The 19662-nt window shown below is 46.5% G+C and overlaps 1 protein-coding gene across 1 annotated transcript; it reads right to left on the bottom strand.

The window, feature by feature from the left end:
• Positions 1 to 7555: 7555 nt before the first annotated feature.
• Positions 7556 to 19386, bottom strand: SPRED3 (sprouty related EVH1 domain containing 3). Its single transcript, XM_061596848.1, has 6 exons — positions 19303 to 19386; positions 14169 to 14340; positions 11370 to 11538; positions 10361 to 10428; positions 9210 to 9371; positions 7556 to 8260 (listed from the first exon to the last, which is right to left on the bottom strand). Exons 2-6 carry the CDS (start codon positions 14334 to 14336, stop codon positions 7556 to 7558), a joined length of 1272 nt encoding a protein of 423 aa, XP_061452832.1. The 5' UTR covers positions 14337 to 14340; positions 19303 to 19386.
• Positions 19387 to 19662: the final 276 nt, after the last annotated feature.

Here is a 19662-nt window from a genome sequence, read left to right as displayed (position 1 = left end):
TTGCAGTGTGATTCAATTGGATTTACTCCCCATGAGAGTGTGTTTAGGTTGGAATTACAGGTGGGTTAATGGGTAAAATAAAAAACGGTTGTGTCTCCATATCTAACTCAGGCGACGCTGTTTCAGGATCCAATGATGTCAGCCAGCCACAACTTCAAGGGCTTGTTCACCTGTTCAGCTTCCCATCCGATACATGCCACCATCTGCCAGCAATGCCCTTCTGCAGCCTACATAGGGCAACTAGGCTTGGTTCTGTCTACACAAAACTGGCATCAGAAATGGCATTATTCAGACACCAGTTGGAGAACCATTTCCTTCCACTGGGACTCTTTGCTTCTCATCTTAAGATCGCCACACATGAACAACGACATTCCAAAGGTGGGTTTCCATTCTGAAACTGTTGAATGACACAATGCATTAAGTAGTTCTATTCATTTGGGTCTGAATGGCAGAGCTTGGAAAAGTTACTTTTTTGAACTACAACTCCCATCAGCCCAATCCAGTGGCCATACTGGCTGGGGCTGATGGGAGTTGTAGTTTTAAAAAGTAACTTTTTCAAGCTCTGCTGAATGGAAACAATCGTTAATTAGCTCAGAATTACCAAGTTGCTTGTTTTGGTGCCTATCGTTGCTGTTGCATAAAGTGTTACTGTGCTTATGTTGTATTCATTCTGTGTTTCATTTCTGTCTGACCTCACTGCGGACAACCTGCCTCACCCCCCCAAAAAAACTCAGGCAACTGAGGTTTACAAATAAATTTGTCAGTCTTTACACAAGGCTATTTCCTGTTTTTGCTGTGGACTAGTAACATTTACAGATTTGTTTGCAAGGCTTGGCTGAAGATGCTAAATGATCTTTGATGGCTACAGACTACTCCACGCCAAGGGAATGTCTCACACTCCATTTGCCTAGGTTTTGGGAGTTCGGCAGGGGCTAAAGGAGAGCACTTTACAGTTTTAAATTTAAGAGAGAGAAAAGAGAAACAAATCTTGCTGCTTTTTTTTGAGCTGGCTGGAAAGAAGGGATGTTTATATGCTAATTCCAGGTAAATGGGGTTAGGATTGCAGCCACTGGCTGTCCACACACCATCCATTTAAAGCACATGGATTACCACAAAGAATCCCAGGAATTGTAGTTGGTTAAGAGTGCTGGGAATTGTAGTTCTGAAAAGGGTGAACTACAGTTCTCAGGATTCTTTGGGGGAAGCCATGTGCTTTAAATGGATGGTGTGTACCCAACCTTACTCTCTAAAGTGCCACATATATGAAACAATGTATTGCAGTACCCAAAGTTGATAATAGAGTAAACCGACTTATATTAATGGACATGATTTAATTTCAGCAGGTCTGTCCTTAGCTGGATAAAACTTACAACCCAATAAGTATACATCATACTGGATGAGATTTTTTCTTTTCCTTCTGTACCCCATTATCATCAATTTAAAAAATAGGACTGAGAAAAAACAACAACCCCTTTCTCACCCTACGAAAACAAGAAATGAACAGAATACCAGGCTGTTTCTCTCTCTCCTTGTGTGTGTGTTTTTAATTGACAACATACAGGTTTTTTAAAATAACAGAGCATTATCTTCCAGTGTCCTTAGAACTGCTCTTTTAAAAATCTTTTCTTTTAAAATACACAGAAATTACAATATTGAATATACAAATCTGATAAAATACTTAAAACGGGGGGGGGGAATCAGATTGGCAACCACAGAAAAAAATGCTTGTCATAGGATTATGGTTGGAATATGAACCTCCCCCCCATCTGTTTTGCTTTTCATTAACCCCTCCCTTTCTTTTAAATATATAAAACAGAATGAAAAGAAACCCAGGCAACAATATATGATACTCTTTGACGCAAATTTCCCTTCTCTCCGTTCCCATGGTTTGGGTTCCCTGCTGTGAAGCCCCCGTGAGCGATGCGAACCTAGTGCAAAGTGCAACAGCCCACAGGCACACATGTAAGAGCTCCAGGCGTGTATGATTTGGCTCTGGACTCTGGTGTGAAATTTAAACAAGAAACAAGAGATAGAGCTGAAAAAAATTGTGAGATGAGTCACTTTTGACACCCTAATTAGAGGCGGCCTGAACACCAGACTAGGGGAGGTTGTTGCCCGAGACGGCAGATTTTGGGTGCCGTGAAGGTGGTGGAGGGCAATAAAGACAGATCTAACTCATTAATGTGAGTTGTACCAGCTTGTTGTGGTCTGTTCAAGGATGTTTGAACAGGAGCTGGTAGGACCCATGTCAATTAGTGGGAGAGATGCAGAGGCATTAGCAGTACCAGTTCTGGGATTTGGGAAGACCTCGGACACAGGCCTTCCTTGCAAGGGCCCGTGTTAAAATTTAGATTGTAAGCTCTTTGGGGCAGGGGCCTTCTATTTTGTAGTTTCTCTGCAAAGCACCATAAGCCATAGAAAGTGCAAGCTGATAATTCTGTTGCCTCTGGCTTCTGCAGGTGCTTCATGGCAACAGAGAAGGGTGGCGCTATGGGGACAGGAGCCCCAGCAGGTGTGTCAGCTCTCCTACCATCCGCAGCCAGAGCCAGCCATTTAGGATTTCTCTGTGCCAACATGCCTTGTTGCCAACCCTCTCGTCCTGATGCACAGCACATTTACCCTAAAGTAAACCCCATTGTTTTAGAGAGGCTTATTTACAGGTAACTATTGTTATAAACAAACAGGAAGCAGCGGCACTTTAAAAAAAGCATAAAAATTACTGATCCACAGTCTTAGAAATCTATCTTCGGTATCTGATGGGGAGTGAATTAACCATAAGGTAAGACAAGCATTGCCATTGTGGGTTTTGTTTTCATGATGACCTTTTTAGGGAGTGTTTTTTCACATAACCCAAACACACTCTTTTGGATTGCTACCTTCTATAAAGCATGCATTTCATCTACGCCTACACCATTTCATTCCAAAGAGGCTGTCATCCTAGAAGCAGTTGGCTACACACCATTCTCTCTGTCTCTCTCTCTCACTCACTCACTCACTCATTCACTCTCACTCACTCACTCACTCACTCACTCACTCACTCACTCACACACCTTAAAGTGACCCTTCACAAGATATATGATTCTGATTTAAGGATCTTTTCTGAAAACAAGGATGTGTTTTGGGGTGGGAGAGTGACATTTCACTACTTGGTAACTGAGTGAGAGCATTTTATTTATTTTTAATTGGAAATCTCTGTTAACAGTGGTTTGTCAAATGATGTAACTTCCTCACCTGTATCTATTTAATACATAGTACCAATTTTCTTACTGCCACTTTACTTCCTGGCTCAGTGGCTCTGCCTCAGTTTCTCAGGCAATAAAATGGGAACCGCAGTAATCTATAGTGGAATGACTGAGATATATAAAGACATAGGAACCTGCTTTATACTGAGTCAGACACTGGTCTATCTTGCTCAGTGCTGTCTGTACTAAGCTGAAAATGTTGGGACTACAATACACCTCCTGCCTAGAAATAAAGACTGATATTGTCATCAGGATTGAACAGGAGTGCGTTTGCTTGTTTATAAAATTTAATAGGTGAATTTCAAAATACAGTATTTTCCCAAGGCGGCTTACAATAGCTGATAAAATCAGGCTGTGAACTCACTAGTCGCCAGATCAAAGTGTTTCCATTAGCCACACCTGGAGGGGGAACGGGTTGATCTGCTGATCAGTTGCAAAATCTCTGTGAAGCTGAATTAAAAAAAAAACGCACTCAAGCTGATCCCACCAGGTTTTACAGTAAAAAGTGGCCGGGTTTGACTAGCGTTGTGTGCCCCCATTTTCAGAAGAGAGAAGTGGAGACGCACTGGAACCAGCAAAACAGGGAGTGTGTTTCTACCCTCAGATAATGAATTGAAAAGAGGCTGAGAAGTCAGACCCCTCCATTAAGAATGGGTAAGGTCTCATCTAGGAACTTCATACAGTTATCCACCCTGACACTTAAGAAAGGATGTTACTATCTATTCAATTAAATGGGAGAATCCTGACCCCCATTTTTTTTTCAATTTGGCATAGTAGCCATTCTCTTTCACAAAAGTTGTGAGCCCTGTTTACTCCAGCTCAGTTTCAGAATTAATTAAAGCCTTAGAAAAAGTGTGCACATGCAAACTCACACACATACAAACGGAAAACAATGAAAATAAGGGGAGCAAGATAGCTGTGTACCCTGTAAACCGAACCCTGTTTACATAAGCACCCTTATTCAAAGAGCACTACTACATCTTGCACCAAACCAAATTTATCCTATGTTACTTTTCTGACATTAAGAAAAACAAACGTTTGATCACTTTTTATATATCAAGGGTTTGTGTGGTTTGCCAACACAAGTGAATGCTGGGAAATGTAGCTCCAATCCCATTCATCCGCAGGATGACCTTCTTGCACATCCCTTAATGCACCCAACAATTACCACTTAAAAGCAAGGCAGCAAGCACACAGGTTTGGTTTTCCCATGTTCCATTCCTTAAAGGTTCTAATATGTTACGGAGATAGTCTGAAATCCTAAGGAATCTCTATACCAGTTCGTATGTAATGACTTGTTTTTATTCTGTGCGCATAAAAATGTAAAGAAAAGGGCTAAAAGCTTTGAATAGTCTCTTCTCCGTTTAAATGTTTTTCACTCATTGTTCATACTTTTCTAGAGAGAGAGAGAGAAGCCAAAGCCATCAAGCCAGCCTTTACCAACTTGGTACCCTCCAGGTGTTCTGGACTACAACTCTCTTCAGCTCTGTAGTCCAAAAAACATTTGGAAGGACACCATGTTGGCAAAGGATTCCCTAAACGATCACACTTTTTCAACTGTCTCTTTGGGTTCCTACAGTGAAATTGCAAAAGTGAAGAAGCAACATCCTTTCAAAATAATAATTATATTCCTCATATAATTATATTCCTTCCTTTAAATTTCCAGTTGAAAAACCAACGATTTACAAGTTTTGGATCTTTCCAAAGGATTTTCTTAAAAAAAAATAATCCTCCCATGCTAAGGGAAGGGGGGGGGGAACCAGCAGCACTCACAGTCTAAATCTGCTTATTCAAAGGTCCGATGCAGATCCCTGTTTTGCCTGGGTTTTTAACACAGCAATGTAGAGTCTGGGACAAAATCTAAAAGAAACCATCTACAATCAAATTTTGTACCAAGGATATCCACCTTCTGCACTTTACATGAATTATATGCAAATAATGGAAATTTGTATATCTCAGTGGGTTTCCCCCCCCCCCCCGTAATTCCTATAGTTTCAAAGATTTAGGTTATTCAAGAATTCTCTCTCTCTTTTTTTTGCAAGGATTGGGAGGAGGGGAATTGGACCGGACAGTCAGAAACACCACAAAGGGTAGCAATGGGGAAAATGATGGAGAGATTCCCAGCCCCATCATTGGGCCTCTGAAAATTCCTAATTGCCCCTCTCCAGGCAGCTCACATTTCATGGACCAGTCCACATGGGCCAACCACACTCTTCTCTGTATCTTGGAAAGACCAGAACTGAAGGCCCAGACAAACCGGTGAAAAATTTGGTGGGGTGAGAGCAGAGGCAAGGCTGGTCCACCAATGGGAAAAGCACAGAGGAAAGAAAATATCCCTAACTTTCAGAACCAAGGCCTTTCCGCAGATACGGGAGTCCCTTTGCACCTGCATCCAAACTATGTCAAGCCCTGGATGCCAGGTGTTGGGTGTCTACCACCCAAAATAGTTCCACTGAAATGGATACCGGAAGTGCCGAGCACACGGCATTGTGACGGGGAGTCCCTGGGCAGCGCCAGGGCAGTTCAGCTGGGCCAACCTTCAGGAGGGAGAGCCAAGTACAAGGTTAATGTAGGATTTTCACCTCCATGCATGATTGTGCCTTCTTGAGTTTTGCCTAGTTCACTCCCTGAACTCCATCCAGTTATGGAACATAGAAAGCTGCCTTGTGCCATCAAAACTATCAATCCATCTAGTGCCTGGTTACCTACCCCTCTCCAGGGCTGCAGACACGGGAGTCTTTCCCAGCCTTACTTGGAATGCTGCCAGGGACTGAACCCGGAATCTTCTGCATGCAAAGCATGTGCTCTGCCAGTGAGTGACAGCCCCCTGTACTGCTTGAGGAGAGATTTGCACGACGATTATCCACCAAGCCAAACAGCCTGAAGCAGAAAGCCAAAATGCCAATCTAAACTCCCCCACTCCAGACTAGAGCTCAGTTGTTGTGTGTTGTTTTTAAGGCGACACAAGCTAGAGCTGGGGGGGGGGGGGCGGGCGCTGTGGCCCTCCAGTACTGCTGGACTACATCTCCTATAATCCCTGACCAGTAGCCACACTGGCTGAGGTTGATGGGAGCTGGTCTCCTGCAACACCTGGAGGGCCCCAGAAGTTTCCCGTCCCTGGTCCAGAGGCCAGAGATCTGAGGCAGGAAAGCAATGCCACCTCTGGGATTTGCTCCCGGAAACAAATGCTTCCGACTGTCTCGCTGTAAGCAAAGTAAACCTCATAAAGGAGAGAAGTGTTTAATGGAACATTAGAGGTCACCGGTCAGCCTTTGCCAACCTGGCACCTTCCAGATGTTTTGAACTACAACTCCCGTAAGTCTAAGCCAACACTGCCATGCTGACTGGGGCTGATGTAGTTCAAAACATCAAGAAGGTGCCGGGTTGGCGAAGGCTGCCATAGGCCAAACAACCTATAAAGACAAATGTGGGTGTTTAATCCATACTAAGTGATTGGGAGTGATTTTTTTCATTTTTTTAGGTGGTGGTGAAGAACTAGAAGAAAGTTAAGCAGCCCTCACAACTTGTAATCTACACCAAGGCAAATCCAGACTCACCTATCATGTAGGGTTCCCTATGTGGTGCTTGACAAAGGCCTTCTCTGTTGTCCTTTCTCCTGCCTGCCTGGAGAGAGGGGGTGGTGGTGATGGGTTGTTGAGCACCTGGGAGGCCCCCATAAAGACACAGCTGGTGAGCTGCACCTGACTTGGTAGAATCGGAGTTGCCCAGGCCTGCCTAACCTTACGTTAATATCAGTAGCAGTTGTGCAAACGGGGGAGATTTCATGGATATGGCAGATGATGCTCGCCTGTTAAAATGCAGGAGGGTCTGTGAGTCGACAGGTAAACATCACTTCCTTTTCTCACTGTGTCCTCATTTACTTCGTTCCTCCAAATTAATACCGTTTTCATTTCTTTTTAAGTCCCCATGGGGTTTAAAACAGAAAACCATAGGGAGGTAATTAACAACCTGTTACCTTCCATATCTGATCACCAAGCTCGCCATACTGTTTGTGGTCAACCATATTTCCTTGGATCTTTCCCTCCTTACCACCCTGCTCTCCATAAAAAGGGCCCCCAAAACAGAGAGGAAGAAAACAGCAAAAACAAAACAAACCAGGAATTCCACCAGCCACCATCGGAACACAACACTCCTTCCCCAAAAGTATCATAAGAGGAGGGGAAGGGAGAGAGATCAGGCAGGGGGCGGATTGGACCCCTAGCAAACCTCCGGCTTTGTAGCAAGCCGCCTGGCACACCTGCCTGCCACTGTGGTGGCCAAAACTCTGCGCCCCATGTCGGATCCTGCTGGTTTCACTGCACGGCCTTGTGCTTGCCACCGCAGCAGCCGCAATGCTCACCACACCAGTGGCATGCGTGGAGGGGTAGATAACAGCACATGCAAGGGACCACAAGGGAGAGGGTGACCAAGGCCATCCAGCGGATGCAGAAGTGCGGGTGGCCAGTGTCGCAGGAGCAAGGGTCCGAATACTCTCCTTCAGAGTCTGACATGCAGTGGTAGAGCATGCTCTCTGCGCACCACATGCAGGTGAACTGGTAGACACAGCGGCCGATGGGGTCAGGTGCATCCTGGCACTGCCCGCGTCCATTCTCCTCATTGTTAAAGACGTCCCGGCAGTAGACACAGCGAGAAGGCACGGTGTCCTCCTCTACCGCTATCGCCCCAGGCGGTGGTTGTGGCTGCTGCTCCTTCAGGGCCTTGTGTTTGGGGGGCGACGGGGCACCGTGTATACGGCAGGAGGGAGAGGCCTTGGGGTCCTTGAGTCGCCCTTCAGCCCCGGGCGGGAAGCAATACTCCTTCTCCCGCGGGGACTTGCCACCACCCTTCTCAAAGTGCACACACATGTCAATCTTATCAGGGTCCAGCTGGTGCTTCTGAACCACAGCCCGGCGATAGTCCTCATAACCTTTGGTTACCCAGAGGTCTTTGCAAGGGGTGATGCTCTCCAGCTCTTCTTCATCCGGGAGGCTCAGCTGCTGCAAGGGCTGGGGTTGTACCTGCCGCGTTGAAGACAGCAGAAATGACACGGGTGTGTTCACAGAGCAGAAGCAGAACTGAGAACCTTAGATGGGAGCATTAGCCATTAAGCCTCTAGCTATGCCAGAGGGTAGCCAAAGTGGTGCTCTCCAAATACTGTTGGACTACAACACCCATGATCCTTGACTATTGGCCATGCTAGCTGGGGCTGATGGGAAATGTAATCCAGCAACATTTCCAGGGCACCATGCTGGTCACCCGGATCTACACTACAGGCCTAAATTGGTTTAATAGTTGTGTTCCTGCTACACAGGGAAGCTCTGGAAACTGTAATTCAATGCAAGGGGTGAGGATTCACTCGGAGTGATTATTTAATTAATGTATTTAAAATGTTTCCATCCCACCTTTCTACCCTACAGTGGGGCACTCAGGGTGGTTTACAATGCCACCATACACAGTAAATAAAAACACACCAAAAAACCATTACAACAGATTTAAAAATACATAAAATACAGTTAACAATTCAAGGGGAGTAATAGTAAAAGGTGACTAAAGAGGTAAAACTAGAAAGGGGGAAAAGTCAGTTTCAGGCTCTACCTTCAGTCCCTACCAAAGGCTCCCTGGAACCAGATGGTTTTCAGAAGTCTCCGAAACACCATCAGGGAAGGAGCAGAGTGGGCTTCTCCAACAGCCCTGCCAAACAGAAATTCCCAAGATTTTTTGGAGGAAGCCATGTCAGTTAACCTAATGAAAAAACTGTTTTTAGATCTGCCTTCCCTCCAAAACAACTTGGCTTCCTGCAAGTGGTCAAAGCAAGCAGAACTGACTAAGGGTGTTGCTTTCAGCATCTTGGATAGCTCCTTGAAAGTCTGGATGAAAGACCGGAGTGGATTCCCCTGACCTACTGACATGGAGCCACTAGCCACTAAGCTCAGAAGCCACTGAGACGGCCAGGCTTCAGACACCTACCTGTCCGGTTGACATGGCCCCCTGTGCTGTGCCGAAGGAGAACTCTTCAGAGACAGGGGAATGGATGTAGCAGCTAGATGAGGACTCACTGGTCACAATGGTGATGGGTTTGGGGAGCATTTCCTTCTGGCTGTTTGTGGAGGACTCGCTGTCTGTGTGAACCTGGAGAGAAGGAGAGAGAGGCCACTGCAGAGGTTGTGTTCCTCACTCCCCTAGCCCTGGTGTTGGCTTCTCCATCCAGTTGCCTGGCCCATAGTGCCCCCTGCTGGCATGGAGGTGGCAAAACATGGCTTGCCAAAAAATTGTGACTCAAATTATATTTCAATTTCTGAAGGCACAAATTCAGTTTTGCAGTAGTCCAAGTCAAGAGGCATGGAGAGTTTGCAAACTTGGGTTATTTAATTATGCACATCTGGATGCGACTGTGGCCTCCAAATATATGAAGGGCTGCCTGTGGGCAAGGGCTAGGAGTCATATAAGGCATCAAAAACACTTTCTCCTTGCACATCACCGGGTATCATAGTTAATCCACCTACCCGCAGATCCTGGCTTTCTGAAATTTACCAGCAATGGGTGCACATCTTAAACCTTCTGGGTTGTATTCAGCTAAGTCCTGCTCAAAGTAGACCCACTGAAATTAATGTACCAAAAGTAGTCATGTCAATGGGTCTACTCTGAGTAGGGTTAATATTGAACACCACCCTCTGTTGGCAATCAAAAGCAAAAGAAACCTGGTTGTTGTTTTTAAAAATAAAACAAAACCTGCATTCTGGGATTTCTTAGGATACTCAGTTTCATGGCCAATCCCTGATTCTGAGCTTGTGCAGAATTTGGGTTGCATCCAACTAAGGCTGCATCCAACTAAGAGTGGACCCACTGAAATTAATTGAGCTGTTAGTCATCCAGTGGGTCTACTCTGAGTATGACTAACGTTGGGATACAGCCCTTTGGTGTTTTTTTTAAAAGAAAGCTGCTTCCCGTCAAAGGGGAAAGGTGCTCTGTACATGCTCAGAAGCACCAAGCCTGTACTGTCAGAAAATTATTATTATTTGTTCGATTTCTTACCCATCCTTCACCATAAGGTCTCAGGGCAGGTTGTATAGCTATTTAAAAATAGAATGATTAAAAACAGTACAACAAAATAGGCTTACTGCAAGAGCTTCGTCCGTCCCATCAGCGTCACCCTGAGAGGAAGAGGTGGAGGAAGGTGAGAGGGAACCTGAATGGAAAAACAACAACAGAGGAATAAAAGCTACACTAACACTAAAAAAAACCCTCATTTAAAACAGCAGAGTTTTGGCTTATCTGGGGCATTAAGTAAGTTGGAAATAGCACACTAAACTTTGAACCCAGCTGGTTTCCAGGGCAGATTAAGAGAGAGTCCAGAATGTCAGACGGATTCTCTAAGATGCTGTGCAAAGGGTTCTGGCAGAGCTTGGAAAAGTTACTTTTTTGAACTACAACTCCCATCAGCTGGCTGGGGCTGATGGGAGTTGTAGTTCAAAAAAGTAACTTTTCCAAGCTCTGGGTTCCTGGATGCATCCTAGGCATGTTTCCCAGGTGTGAAGCACACTGGCCAGGCCATAAACACTAATGCTAACAATATTACTTAGCATTTATATATTGTTCTGTACGTACATTGCAATTTATTTATTTGCTTATTTATAAGAGTATTTACATACCGCCCTCTCGCAAAACATCCGAGCAGAGTACAGCAAGATAAAAACATTTAAAAGCCATACAAAATAATCATGAGAAATGACTGGCTACTCAAGAGACATTTTAAAACTGCATAAAAAAAACTACTAGTAAGGTATGATCATCATTCCGTGTTGAGCAGATGCCAGGAAGGGAATGCAGCCGAGAGAACAATGCCTTCCTTAAGGCTACCTAGTGAGTTTGAGGCTGAAGTAAGAGTGGCACTGGGGGACTTCTCAGCTCTCTTAACTACTATGCTCCACCAGCACATATGCTCACACTGCTTTGGGCATGGTGGCATGTAGTAAACAAAGCTCTGCCGCAGGCTCAGTAAATATTACTGGTGTCTCTGACGGGTACCCTCTGCATGTCACCGTGCCCCCCACTGCAAGTCACCGTGCCCCCCACTGCAAATCACCATGCCCCCCACTGCAGCCTCCCCACTTCCCTGCTCCCCCTCACCTTCAGCAATCTCCTCCAGGGCAGCTTGCACTCCTCTCTCAAAGGCCACAGCGTCTGCAGGGCTCTGGAAAGTGAGGCCAAACTTGCTGTCTCCGACTTTCCAGTGGTGGAAAATAGGGTTCACCTTGTTGTAGACAAGGTCCCGCTTCAGCGTGCATTCCAAGATGGTCTGCCGTGGGGAAAGAAGGGGGTTAAGGGAAAGGCTGGCGGAGAATCTATGGCTGTCACTCTGGGCTGGATGTTTACCTCAGCCCTCCCCTGAAGTGGAAGGCCGCCCACCCTAAGCAATAGCTCCACTCCCCACAGCCCTCAACCAAAGACAGCAGTACCACAACCCCATTGAAGTCCCCTGACACAGGGGGCCACATCTCTGTCCTCTTACTGCCACCACCACCACAGTCTGGGAAGCCTTTTTGAAAGCTGAGAAAATTAGGAACCTCACAGCCTTATGCTGACTCAGACCATTGGTCCATCCAGGCCAGTACTGTCTACACTGATTGGCAGCAGCCCTCCATGGTTTCAGACTAGGGTCTCTCCCAGGTGCCCCAGCCCTCTCTGGAGATGCTGCCAAGATTGAACCTGGGACCTTCTCCACGCAAAGCAAATGCTCTGCCACTGAGCTATGGCTCAGTGAGAACTCGGAGGATGGCAGATTGGCAAAGGCTGTGTTACAGGATTTCGGGGAGAAAGGATGGAAGAAACCCTTGGACTGAGACACAGGAACAAAAGGAGATGCCTTATACCAAAAGAAACCAAGAAGTATGTCTCAACAAACTGAAATGTAGAAAAACAAGGAATTGGGAACCCAAAAAACCCTCAAAGCTGCCTACGATAAGGATGCGGATGCTTTATAATTTAAATATATATATATACACACACACATCTATCATAGCAGATTGAGCAAGAGTAAATATAACCAATATATATAAAAACAGTTTCTGCAATACAATATCAAAACATAACCAAACGTGTTTCGACAAAGTCTTCTACAGTGGTTAATAAATGTACAACTATACAATTCAGCATAAGTGTAACAATACAATTCACAGTACAACTCCCTTTAAAACCACAGAACTAAGATCTGGAGATTTCCTGAATGCTGCACCAAAATATATACATAGGAGATGCTCTCCAGCTCTGTGAGCATTATAAGACTGTCCCTCCAATTCAAACCTAATATAATTCACTAATAGGCAAAAAAAAACTTGCGGTTTAAGAATGTACCTATAGCCAAAATATATTTCTATCAAACTTTAAAAAGCAGGGAAATAGGGCAGCTATAGTGAATGCACCAGGGGAGCAGGAGACCTGACTTCCTCTCTGAAATATTGTATTGCACTACAAATTTTTTAAAAATACAAACACAATTTGGGTCGGTCTTTCACAGTCCAACCCACTTCCTGTGTAGCTTGGAAGAATTTGGAAATGTGGGTGGGCACTGGGCAGAGGGGAAGCCCCTTTCCTTTCCAAAAGGAAAACATTGTGAACAGTATCATTCTTTTTCAGCATTTCCCCCACTTTTTTATTCTACAGCAGGCACATGTAGCCTCCTACCCAAATTTAAACCAAAGCTGTCCCTGGCCACATCCACACCAGACTGTTAGTTCACTTCAGAAAGTCATGGCTTCTCCCAAAGAATCCTGGGAAGTGTAGTTAGTGAAGGGTGCTGAGAGTTGCTAGGAGATGTCCTGTTCCCCTCACAGAGCTTCAATCAGAACGGCTGACTGTTAAACCACTCTGGCCACTGGAGCTCTGTCAGGGGAATAGGAGTCTCCTGTCAGCACCCTTCACAAACTACACTTCCCAGGATTCTCTGGGGGAAGCCATGATTGTCTCACATGAAATCAAAGTCTGGTGTGGGTGTGGTCCCCTGATTAGGCAAGCCCAGCAGCTGAGAGTCTGGCTTTGGGAACACAGACAGTTGGTTCTTACTGAGCATGCCCAACATTATCATTGAGTTCAAGCCAAAATTTCTTGAATTAATTAAAAATCAGCCAGGCATTCTTTTAATTTTTAAACTGCAGAAGATGAAGGTCAGAGTATGGGGCAAGGTCAGTAATAGGATTACAGGTACTCTGGGAACATGGCTGATATTTAATTAATTTCAACAGATGATGAGAACTCTGACAGAAAAAAGTCCAAAAGGGGTCTGTTTTTTCTCTCTTTCTTTTTACACTTTGAACTCTCAATTCTCTCCGACTGTTTTGTATATCACCATGAAAATTTAGAGAGTTGTTAAGCAAGCGTTTCTGAGTTCAGGACTATAAGTTTGATACGGTTTTGTTTTGAAATGAGGTTATAGGAAGCATCAGAATGGCATGGGGGTATTTTCAATTTAACATTGCAGAATGCAAAAAATCCATGCTGCCTATAGTATACAGTCACTCTTGTGGCTGTATAATAAAAAGCAAATACATGTATATACACAAGAAAAATCTAATACATTCTACATTTAATTTAGTAAAAATAAAAACAATATATATATATTGTATATATTGGTTATATTTACTCTTGCTCAGTCAGCTATGACAGCTGTTATACCAAGCCACACATTCGGCCCAAGTAGCTCAGTGTTGTCAACTCTGACTGGCAGCCAGTCTCCAGAATTCTAGGCAGGAGCCTTTTCCCAGTCCTATCCAGAGATGCCAGGGATTGAACCTGGGACCTTCTGGAAGCAAAGCAGATGTTTGGCCACTGAGCGATGGCCTTTCTGTCGAGTTCAGCTTAACGATATTTTCTTCAGCTTGCAGCCTCCTCCTATCAGTTGTGCCTGCCCCCCCCCATCCGCACAGATCTCACCGTCTGGTCCCGGAGGCGTTCTCCGCTGATCAGGTACTGGCGGCTTCGCCCTTCTTCTGGGCATCGGACTTTACAGATCATGACGTGGCTCAGGCCCCCGCCGCCCATGGGCACCCAACCCCCACTTGAGTCGTCTCGGGTCATCACCACAGCCCGCACCCGAACCATGTAACTGGGGAGGAAACAGAGGAGAGGAGTGATCAGGAAGGAGCCGCTCACCTACCCGACGGGCCCCAGAAGTGTCTGTCGTCCAGAGGAGGAAAGAAGCGCTTCTCTTAACCCTCCCTTCCCAACCACTAGGCACCCGTCTCCTATGAAGCCGCCTGCTCTGACTGATGGTGATTCCTCGAGGCCTTGGATCAGGGGTGGAGAACCTGTGGCCCTCCAGAGATTGCTGGACTGCAACTCCCATCAGCCCCAGCCAGCATAGCCAACAGTCAGGGACGATGGGAGGTGGACGCCAGTTCCCCATCCCTGCCTTAGGTGGAGGCCTTTAGCTGCCCTAAAAGCACCATGTCAAATTTCCATTTCCCCCACCAAATGGCAATCAACCCTGTTTAAATTTGCAGCAATATAACAACAAGCAAAGTGTTTCTGCTCATGTGCAGAGTGCCTTTCCCTCGCCACTGCTGCTGGTCTGTAGATGCATACAATGTAGAGCCTGGGAAAGGGTTCCAGGGCTGGTCAGCACAACTCCCAGGATAGTACAGCCATGCTACACTGGTTTTTTAAGCACAGCCTTACCTCCTTTGCTAGAATTCTACACAGTTCATTCCCTACAACACAAAACTCCATGCCATTTTCCCTCTGCACCTCTCTTTCAGCCAGTTTTAAGCAAAAAGAGAGAGTTCAGAATTTGCTCCATCAAAGTCTGTACTTGCTTTAGCTTAATTAGTGCCTATACTCAGGAGGAACACATTATGGAAGTACAGCAAAGCTTTTCCAGCCTGAGGGCCACATTCCCTTCTGGGCAACCTTCCAGGGGCCACTTGCCAAGGGTGAGCGGGGCCAGAACAAATGTGGATTTTACCTTTGCCCAGGAGACCCGTTTCAACCCACAGGTGCCCTCCTCTCTATCCCCCATCAAGGCAAGCAAGAGATAGTACCGGTTTGTGGATACCAAGCCAGGCAAGAATAATCAAGGTGGGTGCGAAGTAGGAGTGGAAAGGGGGTGGATGGCCTGCGGAGGGGGCGTGGTGTGGGGAGAGTCCCAAGGGTCAGATGGAGCAGCTTGGAGGGTGGCATCCCCCACTGGCCTTGGATTCCCTATCTCTTCTGTGCAGACTGTCGAGTGTCCCCACCTTGATCCAATTAAGAGGGGGGAAAGAGGTGGGAGGGGGTGGAAGGATCCCCACTCTCTGAAATGATGTACCTTTTCACTACGCAAGGGGACTAGTCTTGCTAGGGAGCCGGAAAGGTGCCTCAGCCACATATTCTTGAGGTGGCCTTAAGCTGTTATTCTCTCAGCCTCCCCACTCCTCTACCTTTCACCTGTATAGTGGGTCTAACAACAACACTGGCCTACCTTACAAGCAGTGGAGACTGATAGCTCCGATGTCAGGGGGGAAGGGAATCTGCTCCGGGTTGTAGTCCGAACTTTCAAGGAGCTGCCCAATGTGCTGAAAGCAACTTCTTGAAAGTTTGGACTAAAATCTGGAGTGGATTCCTTGCCCCACTGACAATGGAGCCACTAGGGGCCTAGAGCTAAGGATGTGGCTGCTTTCAGCACCTTGAAAGTTCAGACTAAAAACCCACCGCGGATTCCCTGTCCCACTGACATGGAGCCACCAGCAACCTAGAGCTGCTTTCAGCAACTTGGACAATTTCTTGAAAGTTCAGACAAAATCCTGGAGCGGATTCCATCGCCCCACTGACAACGGAGCCACCAGCCTCCACTGCTGACAAGGTTATTGGAAGGACTAATGACACAATGATATGTGCAGCAGCATTTAGGAAAAAGCACCAGGTAGATATTAAATATTATCATTACTTTTTAAATCACTTGCACTATACTTAGAGAAGGTAGTGAGCAGTGTCTGATGGATTTACAAGTTTGCATTTACTGGTGTTGGCAACAACACAGGAATCTGCTTTATCCCAGGCTGGACTCTCCCAGGAGGGTCTAAGGGCCGCCCCCAAGCTGTCACAATTTTGCAGGAGGGAATCAAGTGCCTAGCTTTGTGGGGGGAAAACCACCCAGACTGGACTATTTGAGGTTAATAAAGTGACAGGGGAACACACTGACAAGTGTGGGATGAACAAATCATTATCGGGAAGGCGTGAAAACACCCTCCAAGCAAATCCGGATGAATGCAGGATGAACGCTTGGTGCTGTACAGCCTCCCTGCAAACAAATCAGAAGGAACGCTCAAATAAAGACAGAACGTTGTCTAACTAGTGCAACCAACTCTGTGCAATAATGAATGCTGAGTGAAAAAAGGTTGCCTGGAGGGGCCCTGAGGAAGCCTTCACCAAGCCGGTGCCCTCTAGATGTTTTAGACTACAGCTCTCATCAGCCCCAGCCTGCACACTGAGCTGGGAAACTGTCTGGAGCTGATGGGAAGTTGCAGTCCAAAATGTCTGGAGGGCACCAGGTTGGCACAGGCTGGCAGCAGCCGCAGGGTCTCCGGCAGAGATCCTTGCCATCACTTGCTATCTAACCCCTTCAAAAAGTAGATTATCTGAAGAAGCGAAGGACTGAACCTGGGACCTTCAGCATGCAAAGCAGGTGTTCTGCCACTGAGCTAGTGCCCTGGTAGCAAAATGCAGCTGGCTTGAGATATGCCTTTACCCTCCCCTCCCAGTTGCCTGAGTCTCTCCACCCCCTCCCCAGCACAGTAGCCTCCCCTGCCAAGTGCTATGCAAACTCAGCCCTAATCTGATTCTTACAGCAAGCAGATGCTTTTCAGTACCTTGCTCACAAAGTTAATCATTACATTGCTTAGGGCGGGGCGGGGGTGGGCATGATGGGAAGGAAAGGGAGGGCAGAGGGTATTGGTGCTGATCATGCGGAAAGAGCCAATGGAGGCCTTTGAATGCAGTTGTTGTGACACAATCAGAGATGTCCTTGATACAAGAGAGTGAACAAAAAAGAAAAAAAGAAAAAAGGGGGGGTGAGCATGCAAGACCAGTTGCACATGTACAGTTAATATAAAGAAACGGGGCAAGTCAGACATGGGCCATTTACAGCTAGGGACAGGAGAGAGATTTGATTCAGGCTGCATTAAAAACCCAATCTATCAAAACATCCGGAGAAGTGAAACACAGCTATCCTTTGACATTATTCAAATTTTGTGATGCAGTTCTCCAGCCAAAGTTTACAAAAATAAGCATCTTACGAGAAAGCGTGCATAATAATGAATATATTAGTGAAAGTAACATACAAAAATGCATTGCATTTGTTAAAACTGCACACAAAAATGAGTTTATTAGGAGAGATTTGCGGAAAAATGCTGAAGAATGGTCATGAGGATTTTTTTTTAAAAAAATGGCAGATTGCTGCAGAAATGTGGAGAACTGAATTTAAGACTGGAAAAATGAGAAACTGAGAGAACCGAAAAGCAGGCCTGGCACCAGCAGGTGGCCAGATTAGGCCCTGGACAAGGGCCCCTGCAGCTGGGAGGGTGGAGTTCCTGCTCTATGATCCCTGCCAGCATTGGGTCACAGGGATAGCAAAGCGGGTACTCCTCTCTCCCAGGCAGCATCAGCCCTGCACACGTGTACAGATGGTAGGCACTTAAATATGCCCAGTTGCTTCACCTTGCACGTCAGCGCACATGCGTGCCATCACCTAAGATGGTGGCAGGGCACCAACACGCCTCTACTGATATATTGGGTGATGACTGGCATGCACGCTGATGTGTGCGGTGAAGCAACTGGGAGTATTTAAGAGCATGGGGGAGGTGGGGCCTTGCAGCAGGCTGGGGCTGGTCCTGCCGAAACAGACAGATCCCTCCATCCCTACTGACAGCTATTCTAAGCAGGCAAAGCGAGGGCCCCTCCATATGACCTCCTTATTTAGCATCCATCCTGATCTGCTTGCACAAAGCTTATGCAGAGGTTAAGCTACGTCTGGTCAGACACAGAAGATGCGTGAGACCACCTTTTGAATGGGTGACGGTCAGGTTTTTTTGCAAGTGTCTTTAAATGTGGCTACTGGTGCATTTGTGGTCGCAAGACATGTGGCCTCTCCACAACTTATGTGGGGAACTGCACACAATTTGTAAGAGCACCATCAATTCAGTGTTGACTAGGTGTAGAGGAGACAATGGCACCCCTACAGTCACCACCCAAAAAAAGGAAACACCTCCCACCAGAAAGAATGAATCACACCAATTCAGTCTTATACTGCAAGTTCTACAAAGCAAAAATGACACAGGAGAATTAGGAACAATGGCTGCTGCCAAGACTAAGGGACCACCATTTCCCCTCTACACCAGTACAACTTTGCAATGTGTGTGCATAAACAGAAACACACACACATATATGGCCTACACAATCCAGTTGGGGCACAGGTTGCCAGCTTCAGAAGCAGTAGTGCTCTTCTGCAGCTCCTGTTCATTTCACAGGAGACTGCTCAGAAGAGCTTCCTGGTGGATCAGGCCTCAAATAAGGATGCTGCTTGGATTGCACCTGGGTGAGGGCTGAGAAAGCTGCCGGCAACATGATGCGTGGCCCCCAGGGACTCTGTCCTGACTTCTCCAGGGCACCCTCTTAAGTCTCAGGAGCTGAGGGGTGCTGGCCTCTATCTCTGCTGCTCTGAGGCACCATCTCTGCGGGTGGCCAAAGGGGGATACTACAGCTCCCAGCCCAGCAGCGACCCGCTGACCCAAGGAGTCAACACAATGCCAGTCTGGCCCCACAAAGCTGCTGACTCTGGCCTGGGGCCTCAACCTGAGCAACTTGCCATTCGGTAGCAGGCTAGGGTGCTTCCTCATCTGCCTCAAACGCTGTTTCTCTGCTTGCTTTGCCCCTCCCAATCCTTCCACCGGCCTCCAGCCCACCTTCAAAACATTCAGCCTTCCTCTTGCCCACTATTTATGTGCACAAGTGAACACTGATGAGGAACACAGTGCAGAGAACAGCTGCTTCCCAATCACATGCGCAACCGCGCCAATGCCATTTCTGCATCTACCTCAGCCGATTAACAACCGCAAAATGTTGGAGACAGTATATGCTAGATCCTGGGAGCAAACGATGAGGGATGGGGCGGCCTTTGTTTGGACTTGCTGGCTGGCCGGCCACTGCTCAGAACAGCACACTGAGCTTGGCAGATCTTTGGCCTGATTCTGCAAGGCAATATCTTACATCAGTATAAACCATTTAAGCCTTGTGTACAAAAATGCCCTCTGCAATGGGGGCCTGGATTGGGATCTCCGTGGATTAAAAGTAACATTGGAGGCAGCTATCTTTAATCCAGAACAGATCCAGCCAAAAACTGCTACTCCTCTGGAATATCATGGGGCTGCTCCATACAACAGTCTTCCTAAGTAAA

Source organism: Rhineura floridana, chromosome 15 (assembly GCF_030035675.1).
Source record: "Rhineura floridana isolate rRhiFlo1 chromosome 15, rRhiFlo1.hap2, whole genome shotgun sequence".
NCBI lineage: Eukaryota > Metazoa > Chordata > Lepidosauria > Squamata > Rhineuridae > Rhineura > Rhineura floridana.
Note: the sequence above shows the minus strand (reverse complement) of the source record. Positions and strands in the feature narration are given on the sequence as shown.